Here is a 17162-nt window from a genome sequence, read left to right as displayed (position 1 = left end):
ATTGATTGCCAACAGAGGAGGGCTGGCAAAGGTGAGGTACAAACATGTAGATGACTAACTGTGGTTAGAGATATGGAGCAGGTCCAGAGGGGGCCACAAAAATGATCAGAGGGGATGGAACGCCTCTCCTGTGAGGACAGGCTGAGAGGGTTGGGGTTGTTCAGGCTGGAGAAGAGAAGGCTCCAGGGAGACCTTATTGCAGCCTGCCAGGACTTAAAGGGGGCTTGTAAGGAAAAATAGGGACAGAATTTTTATCAGAGCCTGTAGCCATAGGACAAGGGGTAATAGTTTTGAACTAAAAGAGGGCAGATTTAGACCAGACATAAAGAAGAAAGGTTTCACACTGAGGGTGGTGAAGCACTGGCCCAGGATGTCCAGAGAGGGGGTAGGTGCCTCATCCCTGGAAACATCAGGTCAGTTTGGACGGGGCTCTGAGCAACCTGATCTAGTTGAAGATGTCGCCGCTGATTGCAGAGGGGTTGCATAAGATGACCTTGGAAGGTCCCTTCCAACCCAAACTATTCTGTGATTCCACGCTATCAAGTTAACACACATTGTGCCGTGCCCACATGTAGGTTGCACACAGATTTACTTGAGAAGTAGAAAAAAAAATGCAATATGCTCCATCCTTTCAGCCTTCAGACAGTGGAGTAAGGAAACATGGGTGGTGTCATGTAGCTGAACTGCAGTTTGACAGAGAATAGGGAAGTAAGAAAGGAGGCTGATACTGTTCGATGGAGACATCCTGGAGAAATGTTCCCTCCTTTTATGTTACTTTCCTTTGAGTTACAGTGAATTTGAAAGTTTGATACCACAGTGTCTTCACAACTTTGAACATTTCCTTCTCCAAAGCGTTTCATTGCGTCATATGTACTTGTGCAGTTTAAAACCTTTACTGCTGGAAAAAAGGCCAACAGAAGGGAGTTGTTTTTTCACTACCAAAATAATTTCCTAGCTGTGCATTTAGAAAAAACTCACCTGTTTTTATTTATGGTATGTTTCAAACCTTTTTAAATAGAGTTACATATCTAAGGAATTCTGATACAGAAGTCAAAGTCAGGACTATCCCCTGAAACATTTTGAATTTCAAAATGCTGCAGAACCTTGTGCCAGAGGCATTAGCTGTAACAAGGTGCAAATTCTCACTTTTGAAAAAGTTGCTGTCACCTGGGCTTGGCTGAGGTAGTTCAGCCCAGGGAGAGCACAGAGGGGTGCGGGCCATGTAGCCAGGTGTGCCTTCCTGATGGTGGGGTGAGACACCTTGGCCTGTCAAGAGTTCCCACCTCAGCGCTGGCAGAGGCAGCAAACTTGGTCCTTCCTGGGAAGATACTGCACTGACAAAGCTTCATTACCTGGAAGCAAGGGAACACCCTACCAGGTACCAGATTGCTCGGCGAGGTGACTGAAAGCTCGCTCCTCTCTATCCATAAACCCTTCTGCTTGCTGGCCCCAGAGGGTGGTAGTTCAAAGCCACCTGTACTTAAAAGCACACAAACAGGAGTCGGAGGAGGATAATGCCTTCATGCCAGTCAAACAGGGCAGTCTGGGCACTAGAACTAGAAATAAAGATTAGAAAAGTATTTTTGCATGGGAGGGGAGGAGTGTACAATTTCTATATTTTTTTTTACAATGTCTTGCATGAGTAGTTGAATGAGTTCAAAACTGTAAACTTTTTTTTTGTTTATAATTCCACTTTCACAGCTGTTGTTGAAATGCTAAGACTTTAAGTATAATATACATAACATACTTAATATATATAATATACTTAATATGACCACATAATGGAATATTGTTAATTCTCAGTATCAATATGCTGAATTGTAAAAATAAAAATAGTGTACAACCTATTAAAGAGTCCCCTTCTCTTTTTGTAGGACACCTTACAAAGCAGTAATGTAAAATACATTTTTCACAAATGTTTATTTGGAAAGCTTCAGTTTGTTCTAGTTAATTAGTAACTTTCAAATATAAATAAATTTCCAACCCATTTCTAGCACTGAGAGGTACATATGAGTCCAGAACAGCTATAAGAAGTTTAAGTACATTTTATTAACAGTGCATCCCTTTGATAAGATTATGCTTCAGGAGGCTTTTAATGCCCATTGACATGAACTGTACACACTATACAAAAAAAAAAAAAAAAAAAGAAAAAACCAGAAAAGCACACAAAAAAAAAATCAAGGTGGGCAATACCATTTTGGGACAAGCCTCTGTTTAAATTATACACAGCTCAATGTAATATTCTTATGGAAAATATATAAATACTTTTTCTTTCTATGTTACAGGTATACAATATAAATCAGATTTCAATGTCTGTTCAGTGACCTACAAACACTAGAACCTCCAAATATGTAGCAGCGTATTACTAAATAAAGACAGACCACACAGGACAGGGAGAGTAAGTCTTGAGATTTTCCTTGATCCGTTCCCTCCTCAGAACTATCAATTTAGATAATCTCTAAGGCAGTTTTAGGGATGCTGACAGCCCAGTATTGGAATAATTTTTCAATTAAATCTATGAAATGTCTCATTTTTTGCCCCTTAGACATTACATCTTGTGCTAAAACACCCCATTCAGCGGCAAAATGGTATGTTACAGTTTTTGGCATAAATTACATTTCTCAAATAAAATAGTGTATTTTACAAAGCAACTCAAGTAAAATGTGCAATTTCTGCATGCTGTGGCATTGCTGTCCACCTATGTTACAAAAATAGTCCAAAGAAAATCCACATTCTTTACTGAACATACACATTGTTTGAAAACAAAACTATCCCGGGAACCAGAATCAGGAGTTAAACAAAAACCAAGGAGAGGTGGGGCTTCTAGCAAAATACAAGCATGATTTCTAGCATGTTCCCAAAGGTCTCTTGCAGTTCTCGGATTTTACTCTCACCTAGTATACCTTTAATAAGCAAATGGTAATAGAGGTATAACTTAAAAAATTTATAGGACCTCCTTTCAACTGGCTCCAAAGAAGCTCAGAGTAACAGGACTTTTCTGCAGCCCTGCTGGGAGGCAAGCAGAAACCTCAGAGATGCTCCGAAGCCTGGCAAGAATTATTCCACTGTGATTCCTCAGCTTGAGCTCACGTTCACTTACAAGGTAACACCAGCTTCCTTCAGTCCAACAGCCAAGTACCAAGACCAGGACTAAGCAGCAGCAGCAACTCTTTCATCTCTCACTAGGCTTTGCTCATTGCCTGTCTCTCAAATACCTACCTTTCTCTTCAGGTGCCTAGTAAAGGTGCTATAGGTTTTTTTCAATGTCGCTGCAAATTACGTAAAATAAAACGACAAACAGACATGCAGTATTATCAGTGCTGCCTTTTCAAATGTTTATATGGGCAGCTTACCCCAGTGTGCTGAGCCACGGTGCCCTAAACTACTTCAGCACTTTATTGTGCCTTGGGAAAAAAACAAAAACAACAAAACACAGTAAGAGCGCATTTAAGGTACATAGGTCAGGTCAATTAAGAACTCTCAGATGAGGAAAACCGACCGTCTCAAGCACAACATGCCAGGGGCCCAACATATGGAGTTAGGCACCTCAAAGCCTAACCATCTCCAGCTCCAATGATGTCCACAAGAGCTGCCAGTATTCTGCATCTCTGAATTTCAGACAGCTGAAAGAGCACAGTCACAGCACCCAGCTTTGTTCTCCTCCTCTCTCCGTGGGGAGAAACTGGCCCTCAAGGACGTAACTGGGAGCCCTTTAGCTAGCTCTCTGCCCTTTGGAAAGGGCTATCCCCTTCCACTGACTGCAAAAGCAGACTAAGAAAAATAGCCAGCTAATTTAGTAGACTAAATGCGATTAGTTTCACAGCCAGCCTCTCCTTCCCACAAGGGCTTTCGCCTCAGAGCTGAGTATTTTGTGTTAGCACGTTGAATGATTCAGGAGTTTTCTTTGCCACAGCAACCAAACTGTATTTGTATATTGTGTAATTGAATGCTACATGCTTTATCATTTCTTTGACAGTATCACCAATCATTCAGATTGGAAAAATAAAGCAGGTGGTCTGTCAGCTTCCCTTGCAAACTTTTCTAGAAGTTTAAGGATTCTTTATTAGGGTTAATATAAGCACAATTTTTATTTACTCCTGTTTTCCTTTGAAGTTCTATCATGAAGCAAATAAAACCCCAAACCAAGAACTTCGAATAGGATATTTTAAAAAAGAAATCTACAGAATTAGAAATTCACAGCTTATAACTAGGCCAATGTCAATTTCCTTCAGTAACAGTATCCCTTCATTTGCCAATTAAACTGAAACATTGTGAGCTTAGTGTAAATATGTAAATTAATTCTAGAAATGTTGTATGTTATGTACAGTACAGACTTGACACCCTTGATGCATACTTGTTGAAATCTACTGACACACACACTTTCAGGAAAAAAAAAAACATTTTGTAACTGAATTTGCAGCAATAATTTGTAGGTCAAGTTTCTGTTGCCATGGATCCCCACACAAGCAAATACTTCTGATCACATAAGCACTTCAGGATGGAGACTCTTTCAAAAGTATACTGGCATCACTTTTGCTTACCTCTTTATAATCAGAGGCCTTCCTATGGCGCTTTCTACATTAAGTGCTATGGGTTAAACTGGTAACAAATGAACAAAGGTGTTTTTTTTTTTTAAATACAGGTGAAAAAGCTTGTTTATTTTGCTTTAACTGCAGAAAAATAACATGGAGTTGTTTGAGGTAACCCCATCTAGTAACTAAAACAAATCTCTTATACTCTAGCCTAACTGAGGTAGTGTCTGAAACTACTGTATAAGATATGCTAGCCCCATTTTTGGGAAAACTACGTTACTTCCTTTGGAGTTTATACCACTATTTGGTCTACGGTGATCGACATTTTGGTTTTACAGAAGCATTTATTTCTTACGACCAGAGAAGTCCAATAGTTACTAGTGTGGCATGTTTTCAGAGTATTTCAAACATGCCTTGACACATAGATACATTATTTGTGTCACTGACCATGGAAGAGTTGAATCAGTTTCTTTTTGCTTCTTCTTTCAGTGGGAACTCACGAAAACATAATCCGAGGAACTCATTTGATTATGAGCAGCAACTTACAATCTGCTTTACCAGAACCTCATGGTATGCAGTGCACATAAGAACTCAGTAAAGTGATAGCTGCAAAGCAGTGCTAATGTGGCAAGATGAAATTTCCAATAAGAACAAATTAATTCTACATTTCACTAGGAATCGTGTTTTACTGTTCACAGGACTACTTACTGAAATCTCCAGTAGCATAGCTAGTAAGAACAGAGTTATGAGCATCAGGATAAATTTCTCTTATCTTCACTTAAGTATTAATCTGACGATTATTAAAAAAATGGTAAAAGTGAATGGATAAAAATCTGTTCTACTTAGTACAGTCCAGCTGAATTATTCACCTATATCAAAATCAAAGGGTAATCCCTTCTATGACAGGCATTCTAACAAAGGTGGCCATGCTACTGTATATACACATCTGCATATATTTATATTACCTTTGTTTAAAGGCTTCTGAATCTCTCTCCATGATAAAAGTGGAGGGGATTCTCCATGATAAAAGTGACAGGGATTCTTACTTTTTTTTTAAGCTTGCACTCATTAATTTAGAAACCTCACTAGTAACGTGACAGAGGCAACTAATTCATTAACAGTCACTGTATCATTTAACTCTTGCAACACGTCTTAAATACAGGTATAAAATTGTAAGTACTGCTGCTCCAAAATTTGGTACTTAAGGCTTTTCACTACAATTATTAGTACTATCTGATGCTTGATCACTCGTCCATTGAAAATTCAAATAAACCTTTGTTTTTATAAAAGGCTTTTTCCATGGAACTTGAAAACCACTCATATTATGTCTTCTCACAAAAGCAGCAATGATTAAATGTCTTCAAGTTTAGTTTATACAATATTCATTTATCTAATACAAATCATGCTTTTGAAAGGATTTTAGTTAAGACCAACATTCGTACTATATGAGCATGAGTGTAGAAACTGCAAACACATGCATATCATTCAAGGAAAACAATGTGATTTCAGCATTTTAAGTTTAAATGATTTGCTATTTTTAAAATCAAACTGTAGTGAAAATCCTTAACTGGTTCAGGTAAGATACATGTATGTAAATGTAATGAAATAGGAGAGACTGCTAATAAAATGACTTGCAACTATAGCAGTAGCAAAATAACTTAAAGGAAACCTCAGATTCACAGAGGCTTTTCTTTCTGTCTGAAGTTACAAACCCCCAAGTAGTGTCATAAACAGTACAAAAACCAACAGAGAAGGGCTAACATTAATCCCCTGGTGTCCATGATTACTACATGGCTCCCCATTGTGGCCAATGGAATGCACCCTCATCTCTCTGATTCCTGGTATCCAGGGTTTAAAAAGCAAGGCATCGCTCTGCTTCTCTGGAACAGAATCGGAAGTCCATCAAAAAAGATGTCTCTGCATGTTGTTCTATTTTTTTTTAATTTACGGTAGAAAATGAAATGAAAACTTGTGGAGGTGTTCAGTGCTCAGCTCTTGCATATACTGGTAGTTACTATTATTAAAACTATGGCAATGTTTAATAACTCCCCAAAGGGCTCAAAAGACTGGGGCAGTAATTGGTTGAGGAAGAAAAAGATTTCAGTTCAGTCTTCAGGTACCAGTAGCTTCTGGAACGGTCTAGAAAATGATGCTCCAAGCTTTTTATCCAGTCAGTCAGAGGTTGTCTGAGGATTTCAGAAAGTCTATATGCAACGTACTGCACGAGACAGAGGTCAGGATTCAGCTGATGTATCGATTACTGGCTGTATTGTTGGTGTTGCTAAAATAGCCTCTGCTTCTTCATGCATCTGAAAGAAACAGTTAGAGATTTTACTACAGAGACATCATAAAATAGTTTCCTTTAAGACATATCTGAAAGCACCTTTTATTCCAAACATGAAACTTGCACCCAGCTGGCACATTCTGGTGCATTCAATGCATCTGAATCTTCTACTTACTTGTAAGAACTGTACATCTTGAAATAGCTCCTGAATGAACCTTCGAGATGGAAGTCGAAATGTACAATGTGCTAACAAATAGGATACCTCAGAGTAAAGGCATATGTCATCAAATGCTTGGGGATACTTCTCCTTAATTCTAAAAAACAGAAAAAACCAAAATTTTCGAAGTCTTGAACATATTTCCACTACATTTGAAAAAAACTTGTTCATTTAGATTTTGATTGTCATCATTAACAAAGTACATCTCTTCAGTAACAGGCATTATACATTCTGGATCTGATGAAGCAAGAAAATCACGACAGCGTTATTTTGTATCAACCTGAGAGAAATCTGTATTAATGATATGAAACCATATATAACTTGAAAGTTGTACAGTATTGATGCGAACATCTAGTCTTAAAATAATAGAGGTAGAAAGAGAACAGTATATCAAAGAATTGTCATCCGCATTGTACAGCAGTAATAAAGAATATGGAAAAGCTAACTTCATTACCTGTAAGCATTTTCTGAAACTAAAATGAGCATTTCTGCATTTTCTTTAAGCGGATATATGTCGGTTTCCAATGTCACTAACCCAGAAACCTGTAGGTTTTATTCTAACATTTGGTACCTGGATACATATTCCCATATTTTAACATGATTTTTTCCTATAAATTAATTCAGGTAGCCAAATTGTTGCTCAAAGCAGATTGGTGTTTCTCAAGAAGTTACTTTCACTTTGTTATTCTGCTTATCTGGTATTTATATTATTTGGCACAAATAACAAAAAAAATTTTTTCTTTTTTCAAGATGCATGATATACTGGATATGTAATGAAGTATCACTACAGTTTGAATGACTGTTTTTTAAAAAGACTGGGGCAAAGTAAGAAATTAAAGACAGAGCAAAAATAGTAAAAGGAAAATTCTTTTCTTAGCTTTTATGTTACATTCAAGCACTCAATCATTCAATCATATCTGCTTGACAATTTTTTGCGAAGTCAGAAATAAGGTTAATCACCATGCCAGAGATCTTAGGGAATACAGCTAAGTTGCTAAAAACGTATCAAATGTGTTGAACTTACGTTAGGAGTCCAGTTTCATGGCCCTTGGTTCCTACTGAACTACTCAAATTGATTACTAAACGTAAGACTTCTTTCCGCAGAAGTATTCTGCACACTGGTGTATCATCTGGGATGGATTTTACTCCTGGAGAAACAAATTGAACAGTATGGTGTTTAAACAGAATAGTTTTTGATTGTGCTAATCTTCTGCCATGTTAAGTCTGGTTTAACATTCCATAAACACACACACACATATTTATGTATGTATTCTGAACTACTGACAATTATTTCCACTGAAATTAAAACTTTTAAAAAATTACTATTTTCAGGAAGTTCAACACAGAAATATTTTAAAAAGGTAAATTACCATTTCATAAGAGGAAAAACCTGTAAGATTCAATTACCATGCTAAATCATGTTGCAAACTGTGCAAGTGATTACCTGACTCTGTTTCCATCAGATGCTGGGTAACTTAGCAAGCAGCTACTTCATAAGAAACTGTGATAATTCAAAATGTAAAACATAAGCCTAAAACCTAAATGTCTTTATCTTTACAGAAATTCAGTATTTTTTTTTTTTTAAACTAACACCAGTGGGGGTGAAAAAAGGCAATCAATTTGCTTGTAATATCAAATAGACAGGTATTTAATTAACCTGCAGAGATCCCGTATAGCAAAAAAAGAAGAGTTTAAACCTATGTTCTTCCATCTGCCATAACCATGGACAATGCAACTACCCTTCTGGATAATGGTTAAATCATCCAAAGGGGGTTTTTTAGTCATTTTTATTCTTGTTCTTTTGCTGGGGTTTTTTTGTTCGTTTTGTTTTGATTTGGTGGTTTGGGGTTTTTTTTTTTTGTTTTAAATAATGAACATTACTTCACTGCAGCATGTATAAATGAAATACTATTTTTCCAAAATACTAAAAAATACTTTTAAGAGTTATAGTCTCTAATAATCATAAGGCTTTCAAACTTACCTAGGACAAGCTCTGTACTCTTGGTGCTGCTAGCTGAACCATGGGATACTGCATCACTACAGCCTGAAATTCCAGAAAATTTGGAGGAATGCACATCTAAGTGATTGTGTATGGTCTGCCCACACCAGTCAGTATATGGAATGTCTGAAAAATCTGACATAAACAAGATGTTGCATCTTTGTTACTCTCACTTTTCCTCACTTCAAATGCTTTTCTTGTTTTTCAATAGTGGCAAGCATGCAAGACACTGATGCACTTAGTACTGTGCATACAAACCAGCTGGAAACTAGATGTTGGATTTTGGACAAAACATACTCAAAATGCCTAAAAACCACTTTTTTTTTTTAAATCTTAAAATACTCAAGAAAAATAATCAACTCTAAGATGGTGATGGAAGCTTAAAAACTGTCATCACAGATAGAGCTCTTATTGATATATCTGTGCTGTATTTAACATAACATAATAAAGATCCTCTGGCATACACACAGCTATTTTTGTTCATACAGTTATCACAGATGTTGCAGAAAGGGTTCTGACTCTGACTTCATCCACAGTGTGACAATTAAGAGTCTTCTGGGAGGTTTCACTATGCCTTTGGCATTTTGTATTTAAAGAGATGAACATAAAAGCCAAGCTTTTAATTGCCGTGCTCGTAGGAGAAACACTGAAAAACATAGGTCTAAAGGGAGTCCTGGAAATCACTCAGTTCAGCCCCTTGTTCAAAGAAAGGCTCACTGCAAAATGAGATTAGGTTACACTGCGAAGAGTTTCCCCTTAAGTTCAGCTGAAATTTTATTCCTACAACACACGTTCGTGGCCTCCTGTCCTTTGGTTGTGTGCCTCTGACAAAACCTGGCTCTGCTGCACCTGTAATCCCCCTTACACTATTTGAAGACTGCAATTGGTGTTGTATTTGTCACTCCTTCTCGATACTGAATTCAAGCTTAAAAACTCAGCTCTCTGGGCCTTTCCTCACATTTTGTACATGATCCCCCTAGCCACAACAGTACTCTTTATGTGTAACTACCTGAGTGCATAACACTGTTATAAAAGGCGAGGATGCCTACTACGCATCTGCTACTTGATTATCGTTTTATTACAGACATTGCAAGAAGGTATCTAACTGTAAGTGGCAGAGGAATTTAGGAAAAAATAATTCTCAATCTGATCTGAATCTCAAAACACGAAGACAGATGACTAAATCCCAGAAATTACAGCTCCACTTCAACAGACTCCTCAGACTTCCTTTGTGTTGTTTTATGGTACAGACTTGCTTTGAAGTCAGACTTTGCACTAGTTTGAAAGCAACCATCAGTTCTCAGGACATGGATTTTAAGTACTAAAAGTATCAAATTGTATATTTTGATAAGCTCTTAGAAATATTTCAGAAAACATGCAGGCATCTAGTCATACTAACACAACCAGAAATCAAAAAGATGAAAATGACCATAGAAATACCATTGGTTGCACAGTGAGATTATTAAGGACTATTAATTTCAATGTCAATAGTCAGGAAAAAAGACACCATACAGATGAATCAATTTTAAAGAGGAACAAAATTCAGTATTTTCATTCAGTTTTGTCATACTTCCCCACAAGGAACACTAACCTGTACGACTATATGAAGAGTTTATTTTGTTGTTAGGCTGATAACCCAATATTTGAATGCAGACACAGTAAAGGCAATTCTCATCTGTGTGCTCCTGTAGCCCTGTATCCTCTGTATTTTCTAAAAACTGAGAGGCATCTGAACGGCTGGTATTCATTATTTCTGTGAGACTGATCTGCTGTCGGAGCATCTGAAAAGGGCTTTTGACAACATCACTTGTACCTGATGGAAGACCTGTAGGTGAGCAATTACACATAAGAAGAAAACAAAACCAAGCAGCCAACGTTATTTCAACTACACTTCCTCTTTTAAGCCTTTAAGGCTTAAAGCCTTTTAAGCCTATAAGCCTTCTGTGTGAAGGCCTATAAACTTAATTTTTTGAGTGGTTAGGCTCCCCAGATTGTTAGCACTGGGGAAATAGACATCATGTTTTAATTCCAGCTTATCATATATAACAAAATATTGCAAAGGACAGAATTCAACCTCTAAACACACATACCACACACACCTAGAGTAAGATACACGGTAAATCCTGACATTATATCAACATTAGTAACAGTAATACCCATGTAACATTAATAGGTTACAAATTTTCATAGTATCAAACAAGATTAGTACAACAATATACTAGTTGTTCAAATGACACATGCACCGCTGAACACAGAAACACAATTAAAGAAACTGTGAGTTAGTGGCTGTAATAGGAATAAACTAGACTCAAAAATGCAGAAACAAAGCCAAAGGTACTTCAGTGACATGCTCTACTCTGGGTGAAAAATACCAACAAATAAAATTTTGAACAAGAGTTACTTTACACTGAAATACAGAAAACTACAGAAACACACTTTCAAGAAAATCAGCTTCATATATTACACTAACAGCACAGAAAAAAAAAATCAGTTGGATGTTCAAAGTGCTTGTAATAAAGTATCAGTTAACGAGGAGGCAAGACAACAGCTATGCTATCCTACAGGACCAGTTTCAACGCTTCTTTTTCAGTTGTCCTACTGAAAAGGGACACACTGACGCTCTACATGTTTCTGGTACTGTGGAGTAAGGAAGTGCATACTGTAACCAAAGCGCACTTGCAATTTTCTTGTACCATCACCTCCACTAATCAACTGTCATGGTAACACCACAGAAAGACAAGATATACTTTCTGGAATACACACCTAGCAACTCTGTTGATTCCTATAAATTCACATGTAATCAGAGGGAAGTAAAAATGTAACGACTTAATATGTAGCATACATATTTTATCTTTGCTTAAATTTTGTTACTTTCTTTAATGCAGTATCACTACCAGTCTTTGATTAGTATTAGCTCATGTTACAATCAAAGATATGTACACTTTCCTCTTTCCTCCTTTGTTCTTTAGAGCAGGGCCAAGCTTACGTTGCTTTGAAGCAACACCACATTACCTCAAACTAAACAAAACTGGAAATTAATGGCCTACTATTCTGAATCCAGAACACAGCTAAAAATAATCTTTTCCGTAAAGAAAAATACAACAAATAGACCAACACCCCACTCAAGGTACAAATAAACAACAGAAAGGTACAAGAGACGAACAAAAACAGTACCTCCTGCATCAGGTGCGAAGACCCTAGGTCCACGGTCATCAAATGGAGGTGTGGTTTTCTTCTGGAAATATGGAGTTTCTTTTACCTGGAATATTCATGTAAAAACTAAAATTAACACAGGTGATAGTCATATACAAAAGAAAAACAGATTTTGAGAAAATAGTATGTTGCTCATTTTTTACTTCAGGAAAAAGACCCAATTAGAGAAGGAAATTAAGAATGGGCTCCTGAGTACTAAAGAAAAGCCAATGAGAAAAACATACATTTGTGAATGAACATTTATTAAGCAAAGTTTATAAACAGTTAGTAAATGTTAAAACAGTGGTAACAGGCTGTAAAGAAACCAGCGACCCAGAAGGGGCTATTAATGATCTGTCATAATCACTCTACACCACTGGAGATCTCAGGAGAGCACTGCAAAAACAACCAGGACATCTAAAATGTTGCCTGTAAGATATTGTAGAGTTGAGAGAAGAAATGAGGCAACACAAATATGCCACAAAGACTGTGAAGGACAAAGAAAAAGCAGTCATTTCATAAAGGAGGAATAGAAGCAGGAAATGGAAAAATCTTGCCTTTGCTCTAGATTTGGTAATTTTTTGAGATTTCTAAGAAAGCAATTTAGTTTTAAGAGGCAAAGACTAAGTAAACTGAAGACAAGGAAGCCACTTATTTACCTTTGACATATACCAGGTCCTGTTTTTGATGATTAACTAAAAGAATATTAAACCCTGTGATACACTAGTTTGTTAGATGGCAATATGCTTTAACCAATTAGAAAGAGGAAGGTAATTAAGATCCTTAAAATAATCTGTTTTAACTTAACTTATTTAAATTAAATATATATATCTGTGAGGTTAAGTAAAGACAGTATAATTTAATGCTATGATGATATACATACAAATAAAATAGTATTTCATCAAGATCATGGTAGCAGGAAGTTAACTGTGATTATGTACATCAATTAGGGTTGAACAATGAACATATCAATTAGCTGGCTAAAGAGGTTATTCAAAAATGTCCACAGACTATGCTAATTTCAGTATAAAAGCTGTCAACTAAAAGTCTTATGACAGCATATTTATGCTACCACTGTTTAACACCCTTCTAACTTAGTCTGTGTTATTATTTGCCTAATAGTACAAAACAGACTAGCAGTTTTCTCTAAACAGCATTAGAAAAGAAACTCTTGTTCTCCAAAAGGCATTCCTTGAAAGCATCAACATCAGTTTTTCCTCATTTCTGTAGATCTAATCTATTCTGATAAAATGCAACAGTTGACTACCTTTCAGTATGAAAATGCAAATGAACGCAGCAAGTTATCACATACATACCTGAAATATTTCATTGATATCCACTGGGAGAGCAAGCCCAATGTAATCATCAGAGCTACCAAATGTAGCATTAGAAACCATGGAGCGAACAGAGGAGGAACGCTGAAGTGTGTTTTGGTTAATAGGACTTAATAAATCTTCTTTATCTAATGAAGCATAACTTAAAGCTTTCATGAACCTGTAACATTGAAATAATATATCACAATGTTGGTAAGTCTTTCACTCTGGCACATTGAAAGTAAGAAGGACTGCTGACACAAAGACTATCCTCATCTTCCCATTGTAGAACCCAGAGCTTGTTACTCTGTCAAATTACAGATATAGGCTCATTGTTTTTTCTGTCTCACACAGTATTGCATGGTTTTGCAGTTCCTCCAGTAAATTTTTTTTCTTTGAAAGTCCTGGGACAGGGCCTTGAAAGATAACAAGATGGAACTTCTGCTTGAAGGCTGCCTACCCTGCAAACCACAGATTTTCTCCATCTTACCAGGGCTTTGAAGATTTACAGCCCAGACATGGTCAGTAAAGATTTAGGCTTTTAAACTGATAAATTCCTCATTTTCAAATGTACCTACACACTGAATGTACCTTTCCTTGATATTCACGAATTCTGAGCTAAGCAGGCACATCCCCGCAAACGCAAAGCTTTAGTCTATTAAGATACCAGCTATGCGACCAAGGAACATTTTTTTCCTGTACTCTAAAGGAGCCACCTATTAGGTCACCCAAACATGGAGAAAGAATTTGCTCAACGTGAATGTACAGAAGAACAAATTTGAACCTGTGCAGTGAGCAAAGCTGACTGTGACAAGCAGCCCAAGGAACAAAGAAAGAAATAGGTTGGGAAAATAGGAGAGGAGAGGCTGGAGAACAAGTCCTCATTGCTGATCAGAGTCCTGACGATGGAAATTTCACGTTTGGCCATCAGTCATTTTACTTCTCATTGAACATAAAAACCTATAAATGTTTTCTGCTAATCACCCTATGTAGATGATCTGTATGCAGTGGATTAAAGCTTCCTAGTAGAAAAGACACACCTCGGGAACAGTAAATTTTTATTATATTACTGCAATTTATTATACATTGGGAGGTAAATCAGAGTAAACATTTGATTTCTTGACTTTCTGCCTTAGAAATAACTTTCTATCATTTTTTGGTTTAGATGTCTTAGAATGTCTTCTTACGCCTAACAGGTTAATTTATACCGAGATAAATTATCAAGGTTTGACCATGTAAGGTCCAAGACATTATTAGGCGATGGGAATGCACAGAACACAAATTCTAGGATATCAATGGTTTTCTTGCTACAAATTCTGACCAATGTTGGTGACAGTAGCAATGGACTTCTTAAAATAAAAATCAAGCCATACTTCCAAACCCAAAAAGTTACCAATTGCATTAGTTATTTCATAATAAGCTTTCTACAATTACTCTCAATATAAAATTAAAGACCTAAGTATTAGTCCTAAACACTTGTCCCTGCTTCTCTTGGAAAAGTTAACGAATATATTAGTAGTGATAAACACCAGGAAGTTTTCATGAAACCATGTCTGCAGAGGATAGGCTGAGAGACATGATTAGGATTTGAGACATGCACGTTAACATTTTTGGTTGACCCTTAAAGACAGGTGGAAAATTTAGCCTCACAAAAAAAATTATGCAAAGAAATAAGCTTTTCAACCTTTTGAATGAAAGGAACAACTAGAAACATCACAAAAAATCAGTTTATAGCTGCTAGTTGCTATGAGCACATGAATTTGTCAGTGAGGCTTGACTCAAAGAAATTTTTATGAAGACTGACCGAAAAATAGCCTTGGAAGGAAAGAAAAATAAAATATTTCTTTCCGATTTATTACTTAAACAGCAGTTAAGGACATTACTTAGCTGGAAGTAATAACATATTCTGAAATTAAAAAGACCACAATTATTCAGCTGTCACCACTAAAGAAAAAAAAACACATAAACTAGTTACATCATAGTCTTTCCAATCAATTATATCAGTAACCAACAGAATCTGACAGTCTCTTGTAATATGTATGTCTGAAATTTTTAACCTTCTCAGACGTATGAGCACTCCAGCCATTTCAGTTCAATGTTGAAGGGGTCAGCTCAAATCCTTGAGCCTAACCCCTGATATAAGAGGTCATGAACAGCTAAGCACCAGAAATTCTGTTAGCATCACATTGCATGCTGAGTGTCTGGATGAAACCCCACTGCAGCAGGGCTGCTTTGCGTATCAAGGGCATGACTGCAAGGAACAGTACAGCATGACTACAGCCACAACAGAACCTGTACTGCCACTGAAATGACACTGATTTGTTCCTGCATTAGCACAGGAAGCCAGTGACAGAGCAAGAAACAGCATCAGGAGAGTGCAGCTTAACTACTGAATTATCCTTAATTTAATCAGCACACTCAGTCTAGTTCTAACTTAGCTGAACAAAGGGAACAAAACTTATCTTTCATGGCATCTTTGCAAATCATGTGAAAATATCAACAAATGAATGTTGCTCTGGCAAAAAATGTACTATAATAAACAGGCACCAGATACACTCAACTGGGTATGCGGAGTGCAGTTCAGGGACTGGGCATCTGCTGTTCTGTACAGTAAGGAGATGACTAACGTACTGGTAGCTTCTCCCCTTTCTCTCATCCAACACACAATGTTTAGGTAAGAATTGAGATAGAAAATGTCTTTTCCCCTTTCATAGTAGTGTGAGAATCTAATGCACTAGCTAAAAGCTGATTTGAAAGGAAAAATTTGATAGAAGAGCTTTTAAGAGAAGGTTGACTATAGCTGCTGGGAAGAGTATTAATGTCATGAGCTAGACAGCTTATGTAACTATCCAATTAGTCTTCAGAACATCTAATATTACTCAAAAATAGAGGTGACACTGCCACCTAAAAATAAACACTAAGAGTAAAATCTTTGCTCTGTTGTAGCTAATAAGCCAAACTCACATTCAGTATCAGTGGTACCAGTATCTCACCACTGGCCTCAATGCCACAGTGAACAGCAGTATAGCATATTGTAGATTTAGACTATATCTAGGGAAGAAATTTTTCACAATAAGGACAGTGAAACACTGGCACAGGTTGCCCAGAGAGGTGGTAGACGCCCCATCCCTGGAAACATTCAAGGGCACATTGTACGGGGCTTTGAGCAACCTGATCTAGTTGAACATTGCAGAGGGGTTGGACTACATGACCTTTCAAGGTCCCTTCCGACTCAAACTATTCTACGATTCTATATTGGCAGGAGTCCCTGTCCTAAAACCTCACCAAGTGACAGAGAGAAAATTTTCTTCTGAAATACAGCTCTGACTGCATGTACAATTTTATGTAATTGCAATTTTAGTCATGTTAGAGAGCACTTAAAAAGTTGAGAATTCTCATTCTATTGTATTATTCTCCTAATATTGATACTGCTTTCAGTGAAGTTATGAATTGTCCTGCAACAACTTTCACTTTCAGGTGAAGTTGGAAAAAAATATTATAAAGATACTCTTCTTATTTAATTTCTCTTATAGCTATGAAGTAAGAAATGAACACATAATAATCTCTTACCGGCTTGGGGTTAGACGAGAATCGAGGCTTCCAGACTTCATGGTAATAGTGTCAG

At 36.9% G+C, this 17162-nt stretch overlaps 1 protein-coding gene across 1 annotated transcript; it reads right to left on the bottom strand.

Moving 5' to 3' along the window:
- Window positions 1-5584: 5584 nt before the first annotated feature.
- Window positions 5585-17156, bottom strand: LOC104621939 (rapamycin-insensitive companion of mTOR-like). Its single transcript, XM_010288574.1, has 8 exons — window positions 17108-17156; window positions 13541-13718; window positions 12207-12291; window positions 10624-10857; window positions 9015-9167; window positions 8058-8181; window positions 6992-7130; window positions 5585-6841 (listed from the first exon to the last, which is right to left on the bottom strand). Exons 1-8 carry the CDS (start codon window positions 17146-17148, stop codon window positions 6767-6769), a joined length of 1029 nt encoding a protein of 342 aa, XP_010286876.1. The 5' UTR covers window positions 17149-17156; the 3' UTR covers window positions 5585-6766.
- Between the last annotated feature and the right edge of the window lie 6 nt (window positions 17157-17162).

This window comes from Phaethon lepturus, unplaced genomic scaffold, assembly GCF_000687285.1.
Source record: "Phaethon lepturus isolate BGI_N335 unplaced genomic scaffold, ASM68728v1 scaffold11336, whole genome shotgun sequence".
Taxonomy (NCBI): Eukaryota; Metazoa; Chordata; class Aves; order Phaethontiformes; family Phaethontidae; genus Phaethon; species Phaethon lepturus.
This window is presented reverse-complemented; position numbering and strand designations above follow the sequence as displayed.

What these genes read in the sequence shown, in the direction of transcription:
- LOC104621939 (XM_010288574.1), bottom strand. Translation starts at nt 17,148, where the DNA reads ATGAAGTCTGGAAGCCTCGATTCTCGTCTAACCCCAAGCCG. An exon ending in ATATCAATGAAATATTTCAG is followed by an intron (nt 12,292 to 13,540) that starts GTATGTATGTGA and finishes TGAATATTCCAG; the next exon opens with GTAAAAGAAACTCCATATTT. An exon ending in GAGTACAGAGCTTGTCCTAG is followed by an intron (nt 8,182 to 9,014) that starts GTAAGTTTGAAA and finishes TTGTTTCTCCAG; the next exon opens with GAGTAAAATCCATCCCAGAT.